The sequence below is a fragment of the Dipteris shenzhenensis genome, chromosome 16 (assembly GCF_047967505.1).
Source record: "Dipteris shenzhenensis isolate YYH24624 ecotype China chromosome 16, Dip_SZ_1.0, whole genome shotgun sequence".
Classification (NCBI taxonomy): domain Eukaryota; kingdom Viridiplantae; phylum Streptophyta; class Polypodiopsida; order Gleicheniales; family Dipteridaceae; genus Dipteris; species Dipteris shenzhenensis.
This window is the reverse complement of record NC_141611.1, coordinates 50,082,898-50,107,975: the sequence shown is the minus strand read 5'-3', so window position 1 is coordinate 50,107,975 and position 25,078 is coordinate 50,082,898. Positions and strand designations below refer to the sequence as shown.

The 25,078-nt window shown below is 42.5% G+C and overlaps 1 protein-coding gene and 1 pseudogene across 4 annotated transcripts in view; both read left to right on the top strand.

Moving 5' to 3' along the window:
• Positions 1 to 7,098, top strand: part of LOC147893080 (histone-lysine N-methyltransferase ATX4-like) — a 110,427-nt gene extending 103,329 nt beyond the window's left edge. The window contains exons 21-24 of one of the 4 annotated variants that reach the window (XM_087387458.1): positions 5,980 to 6,054; positions 6,178 to 6,281; positions 6,429 to 6,511; positions 7,037 to 7,098. In XM_087387458.1, the coding sequence (XP_087243584.1) occupies positions 5,980 to 6,054; positions 6,178 to 6,281; positions 6,429 to 6,510 (261 nt within the window). In that variant the 3' untranslated portion in view covers position 6,511; positions 7,037 to 7,098. Of the gene's footprint in view, positions 1 to 5,979; positions 6,055 to 6,177; positions 6,282 to 6,428; positions 6,837 to 7,033 lie in introns of those variants that run through there. The other 3 variants (XM_087387456.1, XM_087387455.1, XM_087387459.1) reach the window with 3 other exon arrangements.
• Positions 7,099 to 21,504: 14,406 nt separating this feature from the next.
• On the top strand, positions 21,505 to 25,010 carry LOC147893079 (uncharacterized; annotated as a pseudogene).
• The last annotated feature ends 68 nt before the right edge of the window (positions 25,011 to 25,078 follow it).

Genomic DNA, 25,078 nt, shown 5'->3' with positions numbered 1-25,078 from the left:
TTTGACAGTAAAAACTGTCAAAAAATAGTAAGAGACAGCAAATGTTGCTTGTAAATCAGCTTCTGGTCCCCTGAACTTGAGGCTGAGACCCAAGACCTCTGTAGGTAGAATATGACAGACCACGGTGCTGCTGCAGCAAGTTGAGGTGCAAAAGGCGGCTGGAGCAAAGCTGGAACAGCCCTCAGACACCTCAAAATGAGTGTGTGGCTGCAAGTGTCTCCTGTGGAGGGCTCTGGACAGGTCGTGACAGCAGGACGCCTCCTGCAGATGACTCTGGAGAGGTCGTGGGAACTGGGCGCCTGGATTAGAGTCTGGTTGAAGTGATCTGCAGCACAAAAAATAGCGACAGATGGCCACGGGTGCTGTAGGAGACCTCGAAAATGTTGCAGCAGGACCTAGAAGCAATGGCCTCAGCCTGGAAACAGCAATGAGGCAATTTATGGCGACAAAAAGACTCTGGAAGCCTTGGACAGCAGCTGAAGAGCCTCGAACAGGCTGGAAATGTGACGACCAGCAGAGCAGCAGACTCCCAATGAGCAATGGAGGACTCGGGGGGCTGAGGAGTGCTGGAAGATAAATGTAACACCTGGGCTTTGATACCACTGAAGGATCGATAAACGAGAGAGCAAGCACAAGATTCAAAAGTCGATGAATATCAGCCGTCACGTCAACTAGACTAGGATGAAAAGAGAAGTACATAGTACTTGAAGGTAGACCCTAGGACTAAGTGTCCTAGGTGTCACATAGGACTAAATGTCCTATGTGGCATAAAAGGCACTAAAACTGTAAGTGCCTATAACTATGCCTACAAGGCACATACCATGGCCGCCCATAGGGCATCACTAGAACCAAGAGAAGATGGCCTACACTTACTAACATCGCAGGTGAGGTCACAAACAAAATACTAAATCAAATCCGAAAGGTCAAGCGACCCTTGAAGCCCACACAAGACAAATCACAACGTGGGACCCTACACGCACAACGAGTTGCTACCACCTACCCCATCTATATTGCCTAAGAGTAGACTTACCATTTGCACCTCATCATGGTAGTCTCTCCTAACTTGACTAGACGTAGATAGGGAGGTCAGCACTTTAGTCACCCCGTGGCTCCTAACTAGGGTACAAGCTTATACAGAGCCTTTTATAAAACAAGGCACCCAAAGAACACACATATTATTGCATTCATTTTGGGGAACTGTCCAGGAAGAGTATTGTTATTGTCTCGTATGCATAGAGCACAAAGAAGTCTGTGACTTGAGCACCCTCAGCATATCTCTTGCTTCAGATTCTTCCTCTGTAACCTATTGGCATGATGCTCTTTTTGCTCTTTCTCTAATCAAGCTTCCTTAAGTCTTTGCAGTATTGGCATTGGGTTTTCTTATGAGTCTTCTATCTATTTCTAGTGCTGACATAATTGTTGTGTGTTTGTTTCTTCTATCTTTCTCAAGGTAGTGCGTTTAGCACTTTAGTCACCCCCCTAGCTGCTAACTAGGGATACAAGATCATACGGGGCCTTTGATAAAACAAGGCACACAAATAACACACAGATTATTGCATTCATTTCAGGGAACTGTCTGGGCAGAGTATTGTTATGACTCATACACATAGAGCACGAAAAGACGGGGCTTTAGAAAGCTCAATTGTTGTCGAAATCATCCTAGAGTGAGAGGTCTGTGACTTGAGCACTCGCAGCATAGATCTCCTCGTGTTGTTGTCTTTCTTCAGGTTCTTCCACTGTAACTTCCTTTTGTCCAGAGCGTTTGTAGTATCAGCATTGGATTTTCTTATTGTGTCTTTGTTTCTTCGATCTCTCTCAATGAGAAGAGACAATAAGTCATCAAATGTAGTGGCTACAAGTCTCCAAACTTCTAAAGTTTGCTCAAGTCGAGCAATCCCATGCATACTTTTAATCAGTACAGCCATTTAACTTCGTCATTTGGCTCACACTTTAAACTTGTTAACTGTTGTATGATAATTGATCACTTAACTTATCACTGCCATTCATCTTATTTCATAAATTTTTACTTCAAAAAAACATTTGAGTTGGTGATGCGATTGACCCTTTCATTGCGTTGCTTCCATAGCTTTGATTGCTGTGGATCCGTGCTCCCTGGATCTTCATCATCCTTAGATACTTTTCTCCACACCCCTTTGCGCATGAGAGGTAACTGAACCTTCGTTTGCCATGTGTGGAACCCTTATGAGAACTTCTTGACTAAAGAGGAGTTGTAGACATTGAGAATGCCATTGCAGGCAGGTGATAAAAAAACAAGAAGATAGAGGGACATCAGATCTGGATTCACATCAGTCATTTAAGGAAGGAGAGAGAAAACTGGCAGTTCCATCAGGGCAGAACTGTGTAAACAGTAGACTCCCATAGCATCAAGTCATAGTTCCCAATGACAGCAGAAGAGATTAATAAGACCTCCGAAAGAGGCGGCAGATATGCTGACGATATGCTGAAGATAATCAGAGAAGATGGTGGCAACTCCAGTGGCAGTAGTTGACAGTTTTCTTGCATAGAGAGGGCAGTCTTATAGTAGAGGTAGCAAAACTTAGGCAGGCAGTGGAAGGAGGAGGGTGCATAAACTTACTGAAATGATAACAGTCATCTAATTTGGCTGGGCAGATAGTAAACAGGTGATGCTGCTGGAGGTACACGTCCACGTGAGGGGTGATGGTAATGGAGCCAAAAGTCAGCTCTGAGATAGGTGTCAACTTTCTTGAACAGGTTAGGCAGCATGGATAGCAAATGCCGGCTCCTAAACTGAGTAACGACTTTCAAAATGGTCAGAAATGGAACAGGAACAGCCGGTCACGAACGGGCTTTAGGAAAATGGTGACCGGAGCAGCTCCAAAAACGGTGGTTCTTTTAGCAGTTATGGCAGCACAACAGTCCATAATGTCAGATTTAGGGGTGGCAGATCCAGAAGCAGCTGAGTAGCAGTTTTGTACAGCAGGTTGGCGTAGGTCTGTCTAGAAATATGGCAATTTACTCCAGATAGCAGGCGATGACCTGAGTAGTGAAAATGAGCATACTTCCAGAAAACAGCCCCAAACTGATAGATGGCAATGATCAGCAAAAGGGATTGAACTTCATGATGATAGATAGATAGAGATAGAGAAAGAAAGAAAGAAAGAAAGATATATTAACGTCCGCAGGAGGGCTCACGGGACAGGTTGAGAGAGAGAGAGAGAAAGAAAGAAAGAAAGAAATTTTATTAAAGGTCCACGGAAGGCCATACATGGCCTATGGGACACAAAATCATCCGAAAGGAAAATACATCATCAACGATGCGCCAACTAGGTGGCCTCATCGTAATACAGCTAAGATGCCAAAAATGGCTACAAAAATCCTAGATACAAAATGAAATGAAATAGCGTACCAAAAATGCCTAGATACAAAATGTAAAATATGAAATATGAGGAACATCGTCTTCCCTAAGGGGTCTGTGATCCAAAGAAATGATGGAAGTCATGGCCATCGACCATGCCTCCTGCCATGAGTGTGAAGATCTGGGCAAGTGTCAAGTGGGCTGCTGGCGGTGCCAAGTCTCCATGGAGCAATCTCCTCCGAAAATCTGCCATCATCCTCCGTCGTCTAGAAATAAAGCGACGGGTACGGCCTCTGTGTAAGATCATCCTGCGGTGCTGTTGGATCATGTCATATGTACATCCTCGGGGTGGAACCATCGGTGCTCTCTGGCAAGATGGGCTATCTCTGTGCTCATGGTCCTGCGCCTCGTCCTGCTGCTCATGAATAACCAGGTCTCTGGCAGGGATGCGACGGTGCTCTCTGAGGAATCTCTCTCTGTATCTGGTGATCTCCCTGATGAACAACGCTAAGCAATACTGATCCTCATATTCCATAATCCGAGAGAGAGGTCCAAATCCGTGCCCAAATAAACAGTGAAATCTGCCACAGATCTCATAATATAAAGGGCATCTGCAAACAAAGTGCTCCTTAGTCTCCACCTCCCCCATAGTGCAACAAGGAAGTAGAATTTATTATCGTCCTGGGGGGGGGGGGGGGGCAAAAATGACCCATGGGACCTAATCCTTAGTACAAAAAATCTCCTCTGATGTGGAGGGGTCAAGAGTTTTCAAGTTCTTGACGGTACGAAAAAAGACGAGTGACAAAAGACCCCAATGCTGCCGGAGAGGTAGTGGAGAGAACTAATGAGAGCTGTGTGGTGTCTACCAGTATCTGCTGGTAATCATCCGTGATATGTGCATATCTGGGGCACTGTAGGGCTACATGTGCTTGCCTGAGCGACGACTTGTAAGGTGCTGGGTGCACAACCTGTTCGGGGTCTACGCACACAGCTGTGTGACCAATCAGGCATCCACGAAGTACAACGACATGCTCACCAGCAAGGATAAGATGTGGCAGAGTGTCCAGGTGACGGGGCAGCTGTCGGGTAGCAGCACATGCACGTTGGGCGACACACCTTCCGGCCAGGAATCGCGACCAAGCACATGCATGTTGGGCGATAAGCCTTCCGACCAGGATCGCAACCAGGGCTTTACAAAACGGGATGCTGGGCAGCGAAGCAGCCAGCAGCTGCTTGCGGGGCAGGAGAGGAGAGAAAGGTAGAGCACGCCTGCTCTCGGTGAGAGAGAATGATGATTACATGATTGAGACACATTGAGGAAAAGCACTAATTTCGAGAAGGCTTACAACAGGTAGAGTGGCCTTTTCTGAAGGGCACCATGAGGAGGATTCGCTTCTCAGAGCGCTGGATTGCTCGCTTCTGCTATCAAATACCTTCAATAACTCTCCCGGCTCAAGCATCTCCTCCTACCTCCAATGCTATACCATGCCCACATGCCTTGCTAAAAGACAGTTTACTCGCAAAACTCTAGCTTCTATAACTTGTGGCAGAGTTGTGCAAGGACTTATGCCCTTCCCTCCTCTTTCATGATAGGACAACTCACTTAAGCAAAAGTATTATCACTCACTTTGACATCAGTCTTGCACCTCTAGTTTGCCGACTGATTTGGTCCAATCAACCCTAGCCCCAAATGCCCGGCTGTATACCTCAAGAGCACCCTGAACCCCCTCAAGGTTCACTGATGCCCTCCACAAAAAGGACTGTGTCATCTGGAAACTCTGAGCCTATCAGCTGGCCTCCGGGTGGATCGGTAAGTGCACCAACCATCTAGGAGGCCTGCAAGTAGCTCAAAGCCTCTGCCACGAATGTAAAAAGTAAGGTTGCTAGAGGGCAGAGAGGGAAAAGGCCACCCCTGTATCACTCCCCAATAAGCATCTGATTGGAACTCCCCATGTACAGGGCCGCAGCAGACGATGATGCCCTAAATGCTTAAAATATGTCCCCGTCATTACCGTCTCACACACAGAATCACAGAATCACAAAAGCACCACCATCGGACGTCTCTTGCCAGGAAGAAAGAGGGGTAATGTCGACAGATGTAGAGATAGGGAGAACACACCTGGTGTAACTTCTCTTTCTATGTTTTTAGCACTCTGAAATGGATGAAGTTGGTGCAGGTTGTGGCAGTTGGTCCTTGTGTGACAGCTGGAGAGGAGTGAGTAGAAATAGAGAAAGTTTAGCTGTCTTGGTTAACAATTCAAAGTCCGGTTTTGAAACCTGTCCTTTTACTGCGAGTGTCATTGCCATTCTTCAGGCAAAATATTAACAACACCTCAGAAAAACATATTTTCAATTATTCGACTCTTGGGAAGAAAAAGCTTCATGAAATCTGAAATGTGAATTGGTAAGCCCCAATTTTGATGACGCAGAGGGCTGTTCACTCTTGTCTGTTTTGATTGTCCTGTGTGGGGAAATTATGATGGAGTTGGGTTATTTTCATTATTTTTAGTGAGCAGTGAAAGAAATTCTAGTCCCATTCAGTACTTGAAATTATTGGAAGCACTTTCCATGATCCTTTATAGTGTTCGATAATGTAGACGAGAAATTATTTCAACATGGCTCTCATCTGTTTAACTGTGCAGCTATTCAAGATAAGTGATGATGTTGTTATTGATGCTACTGAGAAGGGCAACATTGCACGCCTCATTAACCATTCAGTATGCTCCAACTCTCATTTTGCACTTTTGTACATATTATTCTAACATGTGTATTGTTATCAAGGGTTACAGACTTCAGAAGGTGTCCAGTTTTTTGTGTTTAAACTGCTAAGTTTTGTGCAGTGCGCTCCTAATTGCTATGCACGCATCTTTTCGGTACATGGAGCTGGAGAGACATGCATTGTGCTTATTGCTCGGAAGTCTCTAATGGCTGGAGAAGAGTTGACGTGAGCATTCACACTTACAGGAACTGTTTTGAGAAATATATGTGAAGGACACAGATATTTGACTAATCTTCTCAAATAAGAGTTGAAAAATTTAAGTCCAACCGACAACAGGAAGATGCTTGATCTTTTGTTGCTTCTGTTGTGCAGATACGACTACCTATTTGATACAGAAAACAAGGAGGTTCCTTGTCTCTGTGGTGCAAGCACATGTAGGAAGTTCATGTGCTGAGGTCAGTTTGGCCTGCTCAGTAATTATCTTGTTGGATAATAGAGGTGGGTTCAACCCCTTGTAGATTGTGTAAAATGATTCATATTTCGGCATAAAGAACATTTATAACACTCGTGCAATAAGCTTTTAAACAGAGAGTTCAGATCAAAGGTGTCACAACTATCTGTACATAGTCTAGGAATATGTATATCACGATGTGTTCGCCTACCCCATAGGCAATCAATGTCATGGAATTCAACCTTGAAATGGAATCATGCTCAGTTTATTCTAGCACGAGAAAGAATAAGAAAAGGGATCTAAGTGCTTGATGTAGGTGCAACAGGTATTTCAAGTCTTTCTTTTCTAGTTGTGCTCCTACAATTGCACCTTCTTTATCCAGTATTTTACCATGGCAGCTTTTGTCTGGTGGTATGGACTTATTTATTATGCTCGGGTTGTTGAGGTATCATAGATAAATGAGTGCGCTTTTGGCTAAGATTTCACTCCACTCCATGACAGGTTCTATAAGCTTGTTTTTGGCCAGCAGTTTGCTAACCCTGCAGGTGTCCTTTTTGAAAATGAACGACTTTGGATTCGGCTAGTGGGCGACTCGTTGGAAAAGTTTTTGCAGCTGTATCACAGACGTGATAGAGTGCATAATCGTATGTACCTAGAGGAAGCTTTTATGTGCATCTTGAAAATCGTTATTGGAAAGCTCTTATCATTCGATTTTTCTGGCTGTCTACATGTGTCAAGGCTGTACCCCATATTTCAATGAACTGTCTTGAATCTGTCACCAAAGTGTGAACAGTTGTAGCATTCGAGTTCGAGTCATTGATTCGATTCATTTCAAAAATCTAAATCTCAGGTGTAAAGTTGTGAAGATTGTACTCGTCGTGTTTACTGGCACCTCACATGCAACCTGGAAATTTCCATAATTTACCTCTGTTAAGTTGATTCTGTGTTTGAAGCGCACATTTTTTATCGCGTGGGGAAGACTCTTTGAGGCTATTTCATTGTCCTAACAAAGAACGTAATTCAAACTTTCAGGTAGTGATGGCGAAGGGTTTTTCATTTTACCTTGCATGTTTGCTCGATGGTTTAACAAATAATAACTGATATATGAGTGCATTTATCTTCTGCTCCACTGTTTGCAATACACTCTTGGATTTGTGGGAAAAAGTACTGGTTCAGCATGCAAACTAAGCCCCCCCACCCCCACCCCTTACGCGCGCGCGCGCACGTGCTTACACACATTTATGATATGGAAGACACATTCTTAACGTTGAGCTTAAATAGGGGCATTATTTTATTTTAGCTTTACTTTCTTCCTATCTTGTTAGAGTTGGAGGCATCCAATCTTTTCGTTTGGCATTAGCGGCTTGGTAGTTTCCACTAGAGTTTGGAGTCATTGATCTGTGGTTAAGTAGTGGGTCTCACCATGTGAAAAATAGAGTGCTGCTCCATTGGTGCCTAATCTCTCTCTCTCTCTCTCTCTCTCTCTCTCTCTCTCTCTCTCGGCCCCCAGAGGACGGTAATACATTCTTCTTCTTCTTCTTCTTCTCTCTCTCCCCGCCCCCTCCCCCCCCTAAGTGTTAGATTGTCAAATACACATAAATGTTTTTCTTTTCTGCAATTCATTAGTTTCAAATTACATTAAGCAAAACTTGACAACTTTGGTCATGACACACACTTGGAGCGACATAGTTCACACATCGATGGCTACTTGGAATTGCATCCAAGGAGATTCCAAATTTGCACAAAGTAGGCAGAAAGCTTTCTTCAAAACATGGGGTGATGTCTTTTTCTCTTGTACTCCTATGGCGATTATTTGGCACAACAATGTCTTAATTTTATATATTACTTTAGCAGTCGTGGTGGTGGTGATAGTCGTGGTCGTCATTCTCACAAAAAAAAGATAGTCGTGGTCGTAGTAGAAGTGTAGTGGTGGTTAGTGGAAGTTTGGTATTTGATCTTGTGTAGCCCTTTCTTGTACATCACACTGATGTGTGTTTTGCCATTTTGTCCTTGAATTGTGCAGATAAATCTCCCTCTCAACATCTTAAATACACACTCGAATTGAAAGTGAGTGCCTTCACGCTTGATTTTGTGGGTGAATAAAAGGAGTTTTTCTACCATCTCCAAACCATTGAACGGTCACCATGAGACCTCATCTAGTTTGCAAACTAGGAGCCTACCAATCTCTAATGCATACAGCTTCTCCTCATAATGGGGGGCATACAAAAAATCACTATGGAACATTGGTGGTTACCTATGAGTACCTACAACACATAATATGCATATGTATTGCAATATACAATATCTTCATGATGTCTCTTTGAGCTTTTGAGTTTCATATCCTAACTATGATTGTCCAATTAGAAAAGAAGGGGCATGAGGTGTCCAGGAACACTAGCATTTTTCGGGGAAGATGATGATCCGGGGAACGAAAGTAAAAAGTAAGTCACAGCCAAAGGATGTGAGGACATGCAAAAAGACTTCCATGGGATCCAAATGACTTTGCACATGACCAACTTGCCATTGACCAGATGATCGTGTGGTATTTAGTAAAATATCATTGAGCCACCTAGTATAATATTGCCATGTCTATGTAAAAGTTGAGCAAACTATGTGGCCAATGGAATTTTCAAATATTTTTGAGCTTTAATATTTTCTGTGCAGGGTTTGGAGTGCTTGGGGAGAGTACTTTTCTACCTACTCTACCTACTTGCAAACATGAAGCCACAAGAAACAACAAAAAACAAACAAGTTTGGAGAAAAATAGAGTGTTTTCTTAAAAAGAGGACTCTTTGTCATTTCCAAGAGCTTGAAACACAAACCCAATCATCAATTTTTAGCTTTTCTCTGAGGATTGGATAGCATACAAGGTTTAGCAATGATCACCTCTACCTTTTTTTAAATTTGTAAAACCTCAAAAAGCATCTACAAATAACTCAAAATGACTACCTACCTCTCTTCTCACTCACTTTTCCTCTTTGCATAGCTCATGCCTTTCCCAAAACAGCAAAACCAACTATTTTTTACCTAGCTACCAAGTGTTGGGCAATGGGAGATAACAGAAGAAGCACATGCAAGCAAAAACATACCTCTAACTCCCCAATGAGATGGTGCCAAAATGTCTAGTCTCTAGTATGACTCATGTGTTGTGGGGATCTTGGAGGTCAGCCCATGGAGCCTCCTACTCCAAGCTACTCCTTGTGGGAGCTATGCAGGCATGTTCGGGCCATGGGTATCACTCAAACGGCTCCCAAAGTTTTTGCAAGTGTGGATCCTCATGAGAAGGAGGAGGAAAAGAGAGGGGAGAAGGAAGAGGGAGAGGTAGAGGCAAGGGGAAGCAAGAGGCAATAGAGCGAAGGGGGATGAGAGGCATTTACAAGAGGCAAGAAGCAAGAGAAACATAAGACACCACTCTTGGAAAAGTGGAGAGCTTCTATTCTCAACACTTGAAATCAACAACTTAAAACCAAAGTCAAACTTTTGGCCTTTTATACATGTCCCCTTTTAAAGGGAGGACCAACCCTATGCTCTCACTCTCTTCCTATCATTTCTGGTCTCTTGTTCCATAGTATTACAAATCTCTTAGGTTGCTACAGCCCCAAGGCAACTTGTGACAAGATTCATGAGCACATTGGTCATATTTACATGATTTTGCAGGAAGGCACAAAATGTGACAATGTTGACCAGGTGGTTAACACCACTCACTAGCACATGAGAGAAGGAGACTCCCAAGGTCATGGAGGGACATGGCAAATTAAGCCAAATAGTGGAAATGCAAGCAAAAGAGAAGGAGTAGGTTGAAGCAACTGCCAAATGGGCTACCATTATGGAGGAGCATAGCAAAGAAAAAGCCAAGGAAAATACTCGACAAATTAGAGAGCAAGTGAAACCACCAACTCTCACAAGGGAAAAGAACCGATTCCACTAGTCCAAGAGTCCAATATCCAAGAGCCATGCTAATAGCCATTGAGCATGCTAGCAGATCATGCTAACAAGTGGCTCAGTTTCAAAGTAGTCATCGGGATCACCCCAATTGGCAAGGATTACACAAGAGCCATTTGGATCCCATATATGGATAACACAAGAACCATTTGGATAGAGAGAAGGTTGAGAGATTCAGCATATGCCTTGGCACTATATGGGCCCAAGTAAGTGTAACAAAAGAGAGAGATTGATACAAGGAATAGGGTTGGCCCTCATTATTATATGCAACCTTTGAGAAATTCAAACTCTCTTCTTGCTCATGTGGTAGCATGGGAGTGAGAAGCTCCATTGACACACTTCCACAATCCCCACGACACGTGTGTCCCCGCTAGAGAATACATCTTTGGTGCCACTGTCGGGAAGATACAAGGTATGCTTTTCCATTTGGGCTATCGGATGAGGCGATGCACATCTTGGTGGATGCACTAGGAAGGGGGGCCACCCCATCCCCATCTATATCCATATTTCCAGTAGGGAACACCATTCCCTCTAGGAGTCGCCATCTCCAAGCTGATAACTAAATTTCTCCGAGAAGGAGATCCAATCTCCCACGTGGAGCAATTTGAGCAAATATGTGAAGCATTCGGTGCTCCCAGAGATCTGGAAATGGTTAATGCATTCAGACTCAGCCTAGATGACAAGGCAGGCCAATGGTATAGGGACCTCATCCGGAGGAGAAAGTCAACTGGGAGGTGTTGCAGAAAGCCTTCATTGTAGGCTTCACCCCCAGTGGTGACAAGTGGATCCTGATTAATCACTTGTATGAAATAATTATTTCATTAATTTTGGATTCATATGTCTACTCTCGGACTAATCCCAAAAATCCTTCCCAAATGAAAAGTTTACTTTATGAAAATATCATTCGAGAATCAAAAGTTTACTTTTTGGCACTATCATTTCCACAGAATAACTTTCACAATCTGTCTCTATAATGGTGCACTAATGCAAAAACTTCGATTAAATCCTACTTTTTTACTTCTTGTTTTTAACAATCCTATTCATGTTTTTAAAAAAATTAATTTAAATCCATAAAAAATCACTTTCAAAATAAAGACTTATTAATATAATTTAATCCAAAAGAATGCACTTAAAATTTGATGTAGAAAACTATAACACTCTTGAAATCTCAAAAAATTTAAAGGTTAAAATAGACAAGAGACATGGACGACTCTTTAAATGTGCTCTAGAAAATGATAATAGCTATGCTTGCAATTTTACATTGTCATATGTTTACAAGAAATATTGCTCTCCATGAGTCTTTGTACAAAGGAGTCTAACACGTAGCCTTTTCAATAACTCAATTCTACCTTAACAAATGTGTTAAGTACAAATGGGCAACTTGTTTGTTTGAATGTCTGATTCATCATCACTTGTTGCTTGGATGCCATCCTCATTTAATCTCGTCTAAAGACCCGTCATTTGGAGTCTTTATTGATGCTTGAATGGTATTGTCATGGGTATTCTTCATTTGCACTATCTCCTTCTATTTCCTCTTTAGCGAGCATCTTCAAAAACTCTGTAATGTACAAAATAATGGGCAGTGGTATTCTTATTTTTTCCTTTACATCATATCCCATGTGCTTCCTTGTTTTCTTTATCCTTGATTTGGAGGATACTATGATTGTCTCTGTGGAAAGCTTTGAAACTGCTTCATGGTTTGGGACCCATTCCTTTTTCAAACAGCCAATATACAGTGTATTATTATCTTGGTTCTCCTTTCTACCCCTTGGCTCATACCATAGTGCTGTAAATGTTGCAACTCTTCCATGGTCATCCATGCTCACGTCCACCACTTTTGCAATCCAGAACTTAACATTCTCATGCTCATCATATGATGGTCGAACTGCAACAAAACAGTGGATGTCTACGTCTACTTCTAGCCTAAACTCTCTCTTCCTCGGTTCATAATATGGACATGGGAGTAGTGAATCAAACTCATTTTCAAAGACATCAAATGATGGGCGCAAGTCGTTACCAACATTTGGCCAAAACAAAGGCCATTTTGACTCATCATCATCTACTCGCATTTTCTCAAAGTCCTTTATCAATTGATAGGTCTTCTTAATTACAACAGCAGTGTGTTCCTTCCAAGAGGGCTTCTAATCAGGAAATCTACAAAGCATTTTCTCTTTGTATGTAATAAAAGATTTTAAGCCTTCTATTTCACCTTTAGATTTCTCGCTGAATTCTCTTGTAGGAGCCCATACTGGATGCATTCCTTTGCTCAAAATTGAAGTTAAGAGACAGTAAGGTTCTTCGGGTTCCCATGTGTATCATGAGAATAGTCTTGCCACTGCATCATTGGGTTTTCATCCTATAAGAAAAAGCGAAAGTAGTGTGGAGTGCTATGACCAATAAGAGGATCACCACCTTATTGTATAAAAGGTAGAATAAAGCTCTTCCAATCATACATCCTTTCAACCATGGAGCATACTATACCTTCCTTGCGACCACCAACTTGCCTCCCATATTTTCTTAGTCATCCATCGTCTCCATGTCCTTGTGTTTTAGCTCTCTTGAGACTGTGCTAAAAACCTAATACCGAATAGTTCTTTGTTGATTTCATTCTTGTCTTTGAAGTAATCTTTGGACCATTTGAGTCAATATCCATGTCGTGCATGTTTGATAAGCCAATAGTTTTGAACTCTTTGCACTCCTTGATAATGTATATGAATTCATCCACTCCAGATGAGACATCACTGCTGAAACCTTTTGCTTTATTGGTACCAACCAATGAACTCATCCACTCCTAAAACAAGATATCACTTCTATAGTTGAGTGCATTGAAATCATCCAAGTTTGAGGAGACAACACCGATGATATCTCTATCTTCCTCGACGTGCATGAATTCATCAACTCCAGATAAGACATCGCTCTGAAGTCTTTTGCCTTCACAGTACCACTGAACTCACCGATGATCTATTTATCTTTCTTGACATGCATGAATTCATCGACTCCAGATAAGACATCGCTTCTGAAGTCTTTTTCCTTCACAGTACCACTGAACTTATCCACTTCTGATAAGATGTCACTTGTATAGATAATTGCATTGAAATCATCTAATTCTGAAGAGACAACCCTTTTGATGCCTTTGCCTTTCTCAATATGCAAGAGTTAATCCACTCCAGAGCATGCATTGCTTTTGAATTCTTTATCTTTCTTAGTATCAATGAACTCATCCACTCCTAATAAGATGTCACTTCTATACTTGAGTCCATTGAAATCATCCACGTCTAAAGGGACAAATCTTGGCTTGTTGGAATATTCTTTAAGGCCTTTGAAATTGTAGTATACCTTATCCTTATCATTGAAATCCACATGTCCCTTTTTAATCTTCAAAAATTGCATGCTCCATCAAATCTTTTCCTTCCTCATAATAGGTACCATCCAATGACATTGCATTATCATCCATACCATCATTAGTGACTTTCACAATCCTCATCTTCGCAAATGACCACTGATCCTAGTGTTCAAACCCCGAAGCCTGACCTTCCGCTATGTTTCTTATTTGCATATGATATCATTTGCAAAATAGCTCCCACATTGAAATCCAAAGAATTGCACTTTGTATTCCCGATGATATGTGTTGGATAAGTCTCATCTCTATCCCATGCGATAAATGGTTTATTGAAAACCATTATAAGGCATAACATCTCCACACTTATGCTTTAGCTCAACATGTGCACTAAGAATCTTTGATGCAATAACTGCAACCTTATCTTCGCCAAGCCTTTGAAATTGACAAAGAGAATTTGATCACTATCATGGATTGTAGCAAATGCAACTACTTCTCTTTGGCAACATAATATCATCTCCATCCTAGGAATGAAATCTGTCACCAACTTCCTGTGGAACAAATTATAAAAAATATTAGTCTCTTTTCCTATTAGTTATAACTTTTTATTAAATTACTCTCTTTTAATTTACTTTTACTTTGTTTTATTACATTTTAATGGTGATACAATGATATGGGTTTTCAATAATGGATTCATATTTGCATTTAGCTAATAGAATCTCTAATTTAAATTTGTGATTATACCGTTTAAAATTATAAATGATAGTATAAAGAATTCAGTATTGAGTTGCATGCAATGTGGTGCACCCATCCGATAAGTACTTGTTTAGACAACACACCTAGGAGCGTGTTTTTTGATGGATGTGCATCACACTGAAGCAAAAATGATATCTAATGCTTGATTGACCATGCAAAGAATATAGGATGGGCACAATACTTTGCAGGTGCCGCAACCTAGGTGCTATTGAGTTTCATGAAAAGTGGTGCACCCATCCCATAAGTACTTGTTCAGATAACACACTTGGGAGTGCGTTTTTTTACGATTGTGCATAACATTAGGAAAAAAACGGTATATAATGCGTGATCTACCATGCAAAGCATATTAGATGGGCATAATACTTTGCACACACCTCAACCTAGGTGGTATTGAGTTGCATGCAATGTGGCGCACCTATCTGATAAGTACTTGTTCGGATAACACCCCTAGGAGCATGTTTTTTAATGGATCTGCATCACACTGAGGCAAAAGCAGTGTTTAATGCTTGATCGAAAATGCAAAGCCTATATGATGGGCACAATACTTTGCACGCACCTCAACCTAGGTGGTAATTACTCCCATGCATAGTGGCAAACCCATCCCATAAGTATTTGTTCACATAACACACCTGGGAGCGCATTTTTTGACGGTTGTGCATAACACTAGGGGGGAAACCGTGCATGATGCTTGATCGATAATGCAAAGCATATCCAATGGGCACAATACTTTGCACACACATCAACCTATGTGGTATTGAGTTGCATGCAATGTGGCATGCTAATTCGATAAGTACTTGTTGGAATAACACACCTAGGATAATGTTTTTTGATGCTTGTGCATGTCACTGAGGGAAAAAAGGAGTTTAATGCTTGGTCGACCATGAAAATCATATATGATGGACACAATACCTTACATGGGCCTCTACCCAGGTAGTATTGACCTGCATGCAAAGTGGCATGCACATCCCATAAGTACTTGTTCAGATAACACACCTGGGAGCGCATTTTTTGACGGTGGTGCATAACACTAGGAGAAAATAGTGTATAATGCGTTATCAACCATGAAAATCATATCCAATAAACACAATACTTTGCACATTCCTTAAACTAGATGGTATTGACTTGTGTGCAAAGTGACACCCCCATCTGATAAGTACTTGTTCGAATAACACACCTAGGACCGTGTTTTTTGATGGCAAAAATGATGCTTAATTTTTGATCAACCACACAACGCATATTAGATGGGCACAATACTTTTCATGCACCTCGAACTAGGTGGTATTGAGTTGCATGCAATGTGGCACACGGTGTTGCATAACACTAGGGGGAAAACGGAGTATAGTGTGTGATCGATCATAAAAATTATATCCGATGGACACAATAATTTGCATGCATCTCAAGCTAGTTGGTATTGTCTTGCAAGCAAAGTGGCACCCCCATCCGATAAGTACTTGTTTGAATAACACACCTAGGACCGTGTTTTTTGATGATTGTGCATGACATTAAGGCAAAAACGGTGTTTAATTCTTGATCGACGATACAAAGCATATCTGATGGGCACAATAAATTACATGCAACTCAAAATATGTGGTATTGACTTGTAGGCAAACTAGCACCCCCATCCGATAAGTACTTGTTTGAATAACACATCTAGGACTATGTTTTTTTATGACACTAAGGCAAAAACAGTGTTTAATTCTTGAACGACCATACAAAGCATATCTGATGGGCACAATACTTTGCACGCACATTGAACTAGGTGGTATTGAGTTGCATGCAATGTGGTGCACCCATCTAATAATTACTTGTTCGGATAACACACCTAGGAGCGTGTTTTTTTATGGATGTGCATCACACTGAGGCAAAAACGGTGTTTAATGCTTGATCGACAATGCAAAGCCTATTCGACGGGCACAACACTTTGCACACACCTCAACCTAGGTGGTATTTACTTGTATGCAAAGTGATGCACCCATCCCATAAGTACTTGTTTGCATAATTCACCTAGGAGCACATTTTTTGATGGGCGGCTGTGCATAACACTAGGGAGAAAATGATGCATAATGTGTGATCAATCATGCAAATCGTATACGATACCTCCGTTAAATTACACGGCGCAGTGGAATAGAAACTGAACAAAGAATAGAGAGTACACAGCAAACTGGAGAGGAACAAACTTTTCCTTCAATGCTGATGTAGTACAGATGATGGCTCCATCCACCCGTGCGCTCCCATAGTGGAGCTTAGATGGCGATCTAGATAGATACTACGTGAAGAGCTACTAGCTAGAAGATCTGATCTGATTTGAACTTATCTATTACAATGGATTGGGGAGGTCACCTCTTTATAGCTATGAGGGCGGTAGTCGGATCAACGTAGTCGGTGGAGTCGACCAGTCGACCTAGTCGGTGGAGCCAACCAGTCAACCTAGTCAGTGGAACTGACTAGTCGTCCATGGAATATTCAAGGAATATTCCCTATACTATCGCCTCGAGGCTCCGGGCCTCGAACCCCCACCAGGGGGGCTAGCTGGCCCCCAGGCCCCAGCAAGAATAAGGGGCTCCCACACAATCACCTTTCTACCATCAACGGTCTCATTGATAGACCTCATTTGACATGCAAGTCAAGACCATCCAGTGTCCTAGGCTCAGACATGGCTTCTCCTCATATGGGGGCCTTACAACTTGAGCACCTTGGACCACTGGTGGTTACCAGGAGGGTGGGGCATTAAGCATATCTAACACCCCCCTCAATGTCCACCTGTAGGTGAACTACCTTCTTAGCCCAATGCCGAGTCTCTGAAGATGACCATGAAGCTGATCCTTCTTGAGTGCCTTGGTGAAGATATCTGTTCCATTTTGCTCTGTTGGATAGTAGACCAATTCCACTATCCCATCCTCGATCAAATCATGCACATAGTGATACTGAATCTCTATATGTTTTGTCTATGCATGAAACACTGGATTTTTAGCAATGGCCATGCAACTTTGATTGTCGCACCTCAGCAAAGTTGCCTCATCCTCTTGCACTCACATGTGCCATAAGATCCTCTTCATCCACACTACTTCACATGTAGTAAAACATGCTGCCTTCTTGTACTCAGCCTCGGTAGAAGACAATGCCACTGTTGGTTGTTTCTTATTGATCCAAGAGAAAATACCTGAACCTAAAGAGACAATATCCAGAAACTAATTTCTTGGAATCAACATCTCCAGCCCAATCTGAGTCATAATGACCAGCCAAGGAAGTGCCCGTACCATAGGTGATGCCATAATCAAGAGTGCCCTTCACATACCTAAGCACCCGCATCCCTGCATTCCAATGATTCTCCTGGGGCTTATTGGAGAACCTGCTCAAAATGCCAACAACAAAACTGATGTTCGGTCTAGTGTTGCATAGATAGATGAGACTGCCGACCAACTTCCTGTACCTCCTGATGTCTATTGGTGATGAGGAATTCTCACCTCCATAGGTGTAGCTATCTCCTTGCACTCGGACATACCAAATGCCTTCAAGATCTCCCTTGCATGTTTCTGTTAAGAGATGAAAATCTTGCCTGGCTCTTGCTAGACTTCAATCCCCAAACAGTAGTGCATCAAGCCTAAGTCTGTTGTCATCTCAAACTCAGTGCTCAACGCCTTTCTTGTCTGTTGGATCATGTCTTCATAGTCACCTATAATAAAGAGATCATCCACATATAGAACAATAATAGTAGATTTTTGACCTTTCTTGTACACATACAAGTTAGCATCTGAGGCACATCTTTTGAAGTTTAATTTATGAAAGAATTTGTCTATCCATTGGTACCAATGCTCTTGGGGCCTATTTCAACCCGTACAAAGCCTTCTTCAGCTTACATACCTTGTTCTCAGAATGGGGGGCCTCAAACCCAGGTGGCTGAGCCATGTACACCTCCTCCTTGAGGTCACCATTCAAAAATGCTAATTTAACATCCATTTGATAGACTAGCCACTTTTTATGAGTAGCCACCGATAGTACTATGTGAATAGTGGTCATTCTGGCAGTCGGAGTGAAAGATTCCTGAAAATCAAACCGTTCAACTTGCAAAAATCCTTGTGCAACCAATCTGGCTTTGTACTTTACCTTCCAAACCCACTTGGTGCCAATAACCTTTCTGTTAGGTGGTCGATCTACCAGCTCCCAAGTTTCATTTTTCATGATGCTATCATATTCTACTTGCATGGCATTTTTCCAATCTCGGTTTGCAAGTGCTTCCTCCAAACTCGTAGGCTCCTTTACTTCTACAATAATCTCAGCCATCAAGGCCATATTGACTATGTGAGCAGAAGCCCTCCTTTGCTCCTCGATTCTCTAGGACCACCTTGGTCCATCTGCATGCTGCTCAACATACATAGGCATTTGATTATCATGGTTGTAGAGTTGTCTTACCCATCATGACAATGGCTTTTCTGGTGGTGTAACAATAGGTTGGTGACTTATACCTTCATCATCTGATATTTCCTCCTCCTTTATAGCTCCTGGGACAGGTCCATAGTGAAGTACCTCTTCACTCGATGATAAAGTGGAAGAGCTCTTCTTTACCTCCACTGCATGTGGCTGCTCCCTGAACACCACATAGCGGCTCGTTATGATCTTCTTTGCCTCTTGGTCATTCAACTTATAGGCTTTCTTCTCATCATAATAGCCTAAGAAGATACATTTGGTGCTTTTTGGTTGTAGCTTGTTTCTCTCTTTGTCTGGTACATGCGCATAGCATTCACACCCAAACGTTCTGAAGTGGGAGACTGATGGCTTCTTACCATTGTAAGCCTCATGTGGTGTTTTACCTTTGAGTGCCTTTATATAGCTACGATTAAGGATGTAAACCGCAGTATTGACAGCCTCGGCCCAAAAGTGGTTTGGCAGTCCAGCACCTTTCAACATACACCTCCCTATCTCCATGGTGTTCAATAATCAAATTTTGCTGAGGTGTATGTGGTGTCGTCGTTTATTGCTTGATCCCTTTGCTCTTGCAAAAATCTCAAACTCTGTAGAAACAAACTCACCACCACCATCCGATTTGATTTTCTTCACTTTTCTCCCTGTTTCATTTTCAACAAGCTATAGCCATTCTTTCAATTTACCAAAAGCTTGAGCCTTTTCACGAAGAAAGTAAACCACATCTTCCTACTATAGTCATCGACAATAAATAAAAAATAGGAAGATCCCCCCAAGGCGTGTGTAGGCATCTTACCGCACAAGTCAACATGCACTAACTCTAGAGGAGCATTTGCTCTATTCTTGCTTTCTTGTGGGAATGCCTTTCTCTGTTGCTTGCGCATCATGCAAGCTTCACATGGTTCTTTGATTTCTGTGACTGCAGGTAAGTGAGCAACCATACCTTGCTTTTGCATCTCCTTTAGCACTGCAAATCCGATGTGGCCGAATCTTTCATGCCAAAGTCTGCTTGTGCCCATTCCAGCAATGGCTGTAATAGCACTTAGCTCATACAGGTTGTTCCTCCTTACTCCTGTGCCAACAAGATTGCTTGCACTATCCAAAATTTTTGCTCCTGTCTTATTGAACCTCACCTCATGGTCAAGGTCAGTTATGGAAGCAATTGATAGCAAATTTCTCTTGATTTGTGAAACATACATCACATTAGATAGTTTCTTAACATCTCCATTTACAAAAACAAATGAAACCGTACGTGTACCCTCAACAGGGCATTTTGCATTATTACCAACTGTCACGGTGATGGGCTCCTATAGAGGCTCCATGGAACAATATAGACCCTTCTTACAGGTCATGTGATGGGAGGCACCACTATCCTGACAAAACATGTGTGCCTCAGGATCTATGGAGCACTCTAAAGTGGATGGAACCTATGTGGAGACATGATGAAGAGAGTGCTCATGACATGTAGCTCAAGTCAATTAGGTTCCAAGATAGATTAGCTTGGACTCATAAAGAGAATCTTGAGATAATGCAAAGTGCTTGATTGATATTACTTCAAATGAACCTCCCTTTTATAGGTGAGGGTACTTACATCCATATGCTTGCTCACATGTGGGATATCTCCTCCATGCCATGTGGTAGCTTGCCCTTTACTCATACCTTTGCTCTACATGTGCTCATGGCACCACAACTCTCAACACCTCCCCTTGGTGCCATGATCCTTTGGCTACTGCAAGGTGGTCAGATGTGAGTTATAAGATCAAATCCTCCCCTGGGTGCTTACATGGCTACTCTCAGGTGGTCAGGTTTGATTTACAAAATATAGGCTAAAGGTGGAAAGGATTTTGCTTCTCAGTACATGTTGTTCTTGTCATTCTGCTCATGGCTTGATGATGACTCTGTGTAGTTGACCTGCTGGTTCTTCAATCTACAATCTTCTTCCTTGTGTAGCTTCATGCATGATGCTTTGTTCTTCCATGTGCCTTGATGCTTTATGTGTGGATGCCATGCCTTTTGCTATGGTCATCTCATGCACTTGAGCTTTTGGCATGCTTATGACAATGATGTGTGCATTCATGCTTTGATTTGTCATTTGTTGCAAAGGTCTTACCAATTGATTTCTTTCAATATTGGTAGTGCCTAATTGCATACAATGATTCTGATTTGACAGGTGCGTAGAGCTAAAAAAGCCGATCACTTTTTCTTTTTGGAGCGTGTCCAAATTCTTTCTGGATTGCAAGTTACGCTTTGTCGAAGCTTTTGTGAAGAAGAGGGGGCCTTGATGATGTGGCACAAGGATTCACATGCTGAATTCCATACTGTGCTTAGCAAGGGACTCTATGCTTAGGTGGCACTATGCCATGTGGCAATCTTTAAATCCAAATAGGTTAACCCATGGTTACATTGACTTTACCATGGTCCACCTAAACTGAACCTAACTATAAACTTAACCACAGTTGAACACACCCAACCTTATCTGCCATGTGGCCTTTTTCTGGCACCTTACAAAGAAACCTTTGATCTTACAGAGATCTTGGGCAACGATGGCGTCGCGGTTTCAGAGGCCTGTGGCATGCTGGAAGGATGCAAGGAGCTCGATGGAGGCGCTTGAGATTGAGCGTGGGACAAGTTTTAGAGATGAAGGTGGCTTGCTGCTTGCACTCTTTGGAGGCATGGCTGCTTTGGTTGTTTGATGTAGTCTAGTCAAAGAAAAGGTCTGTTGGACGAGTGGTGCTTTGGAGGCACTTTGGACGGCATATGAGTTTGTCGCTGGAGTGCTATAACTTTCAAAAGCTACAGCCCGTGGCCCGTTTTATTGCAGGAGATCGTTGCATGCAAGTAGGAGTTACCGTTTGAAGCTGTCGATGGCTATTACTGCAACCAGTCGTTGTTGACTCATTGATTGTAGGAGTCACTTGTGAGCAGGTTAGCCAGTGCTGAAGGCATAGAAGCAGGATAGCAAGATTGGTGCTGCTGGTTGTAGAGCTGGCCGTTTAGGAACATGCCATGGTTGTTGTGTGTTGCATCAATGGAAGCGGTAGTAGGTGGTTGAAGGCTTTGTGGTCGCTTTGTATCTTCAAGGCTTCTGCTCATTGTTGGTGTTGGAGGTCTCGGTGACTCTGGTCCAACACTGTTGGAGCCTTTGCTTGACTTCTGGCTCCCTCTTATGATCTTCTCTTCAAACTTCTGCTTGTTGGAGGCTTCTACTACAGTCCCAGTTCAGGCTGTTTTCACAAGTGGTCAGCCGCTCCAATCTGTCCTCCTACTATTTGAGCATCTACTTTAGCTTTCTTCTATATCAATTGTGAGCTATACAGGTAGCTCTCTTGTTGCTAAAGCTTGTAGTCAAGGCTAGGAAGTAGGCACAAGGGATTTAGCTGAGTGTCTTTACTGCTCAAGAGAGTCACTATTGTCTCCTTCAATTCACAATGTTCTTCCTCTCTCCTAGCTAAGAGAAGAACTACTCTCTCGCAACTTGATTCTCTCTTTCTCACACAAAATAAAGAAGAGTAGATGGAAATGAGACTAATGAAAATCTATAATCAATGAAAATTTCTCTAAGTAGAAGAGAACTCTCAATATAAAGCTAAAACTGATCTTGGAGAAAACATGATCTCCTAAGTCATGCCTACAACTAATCTAGAAGACTAGACCTAAGCTCTGATACCATGACAAAACATGTGTGCCTTAGGATCTATGGAGCACTCTAAGGTGGATGGAACCTATGTGGAGACATGATGAAGAGAGTGCTCATGACATGTAGCTCAAGTCAATTAGGTTCCAAGATAGATTAGCTTGGACTCATAAAGAGAATCTTGAGATAGTGCAAAGTGCTTGATTGATATTACTTCAAATGAACCTCCCTTTCATAGGTGAGGGTACTTACATCCATATGCTTGCTCACATGTGGGATATCTCCTCCATGTCTCTCTCTCTCTCTCTCTCTCTCTCTCTCTCTCTCTCTCTCTCTCTCTCTCCCTCCCCATGCCTCAGTGAGGCCTCTTATCTTTCCCCCCTATCTTTCTCTTTTTTGTCTTGTAATGAGGGTTTTTGTGCCATGAATGTAGGCCTTGCAAACCCTAACTTTGTACCATATTATCAATCCGCATCCTAGCAAGAATGGCATCACCCATATTCAAGGGAGATGACATCGTCATCTTGTATGATGACAAGTACGATCCCGTGGCTCTGGCATGCATCCATCAGACACATGAGTTGGAAGGCATTCGATCCGATGACATTGGTGTCATCATTTCATGCATGTATGATAAGGCCCCATTGAAATGAATCAACAAGTATGGGGCTGAAGTGGACCTCAAAGAGAATGCATTACTCGTGTGGCCCAAGTGGTGAGCTCTTCTATCATGTCCTTCTTCCTTTGCATCAGCTTAGAGTGGGCTTTGTTGGATTTTCTTGAACCATTTTACCAATTTTTGTGAATAGAGACTTGATGATATAGCCCAGCCGGTGCCTCTGACGGGGGATGCAACTTCTGCAAGAGGAAGACTGCGTGGTCCTAGGGGTGCTACTTCAATGCAAGGGGGAGGTAGACGAAGAAGGACAATTCGGCTCTATCCTTTTGACGTGCAGACTCTTATCAGTGCATCATCAATGGGAGGCCTATCCTCAAAACTCCAGGGAGCCTTGGCGACATCTGCTGGGGCTACCAATGACGCTTCTAAGCGGGATTCTAAAGGAAAGAGGAAACTTGTGATGTGAGAGTTCAATCGAAGAGGAGGAGGAAAATGAGGATAGTTCCTCCAGCGAGCATAGCGAAAGTGTGATCACACCCTCTTCCCAAGGGCGACATGGCAAAGGCAGAGGTCGATGTGCAGTAAAACGACTAGCCAGAGAGGAGTCTAAGGGTGTCCTTGGGGACACGGCATTGAGCGCCTCTTGCAACAAGACAATCGTTCAGGAGTGCATCGAGAACCCCCAGCTACAATCATTCATTATGAGTAGTTCGGTCTTTTGAAGGTCTATAATCTCAAGGCATGGAGTTAGAACGAATGTTTGGGCTAAATAAAAAATTTCCTTTGTAGGTGGAAAAAAATATCCCTTTGCCCCTGATCCCCTTGTGTCGATTGCTCCCAATGCCCACTATCCCGCCAAATCACATCTTGCACCCAAGAGATGCAGGAAACATTCTTCTCAAGTGGGTACTTGCTGGGTTCGGGTGTCTTCATCGTGTCCATCGCCACACCAAAGATGCAAAAGAGAGACATGGATGAGGATATGAAAAGGGAGTGGAATGCGCACTGGCTTCGGAAGCATGAATAATTTAAGGAAGAAATTAGGAACATAGAGTGGGCATTCTTGTCGAATTTCTTATTTTATATTTGGGATGGGAACCATTGCCACACAAGGTGGATGACCGAGATAAGAACATGTAAGTATTGTAGTCCATTGATTTGGGTGATTCAACATTAGTAGCCACGTTTCAATTGTTTTCAACTTGACATGAATTCTTTTTTTTCTTTTGAGTGCTAGCCTTTCCTAATGATGAGCACCGACATATACACGTCTAATGCCGTTTAGTGGAGGTGCCCTCGGAAGATAAAGGAGAGTTGTCTGCATTATCAAGGACGAACAGGTGAGTTCAATGATTCATGATAATATAAATGCACTGTGTCTTAAGCTACCTTGCCCTTGCTGAAGGATCATTTAATATGTTGCTTTCGACTCTAGGCTAGCATAGAAGGGGGTTGTCACCACCACTTTTTCAGACCTCATTTGCGAGGCCAGAGTGTTGGCTGTTGTATCAGATGTGGCAATCCATCAAAGATTGTCAACTAAGCAGAAATAGTGGCTGGATGCCCACAGGAAGAAGGAAGCCTACAAAAGTACATTGGTACAAAAACCCTCGTCCAATCATCGCATAGGTGATGTGGAAGGTAAGGATCAATAATGGGGCACTTTTTCCTTTCCTTCTCTAGTTTTCGTAATATGTTTGATGATAAGGCAACGAATGCATGTGCAGGACACGTATGACAAACCCTTGCATCCAGTCCTGCACAGCCGCAATGAGTTGTCAGATGCTGAGTTTTGAAAGAAATGGAGCAAAGCGTACTACGGTGTGAATGACAAGCTCTTGAAGCATACGGGTTGACTCCTTAA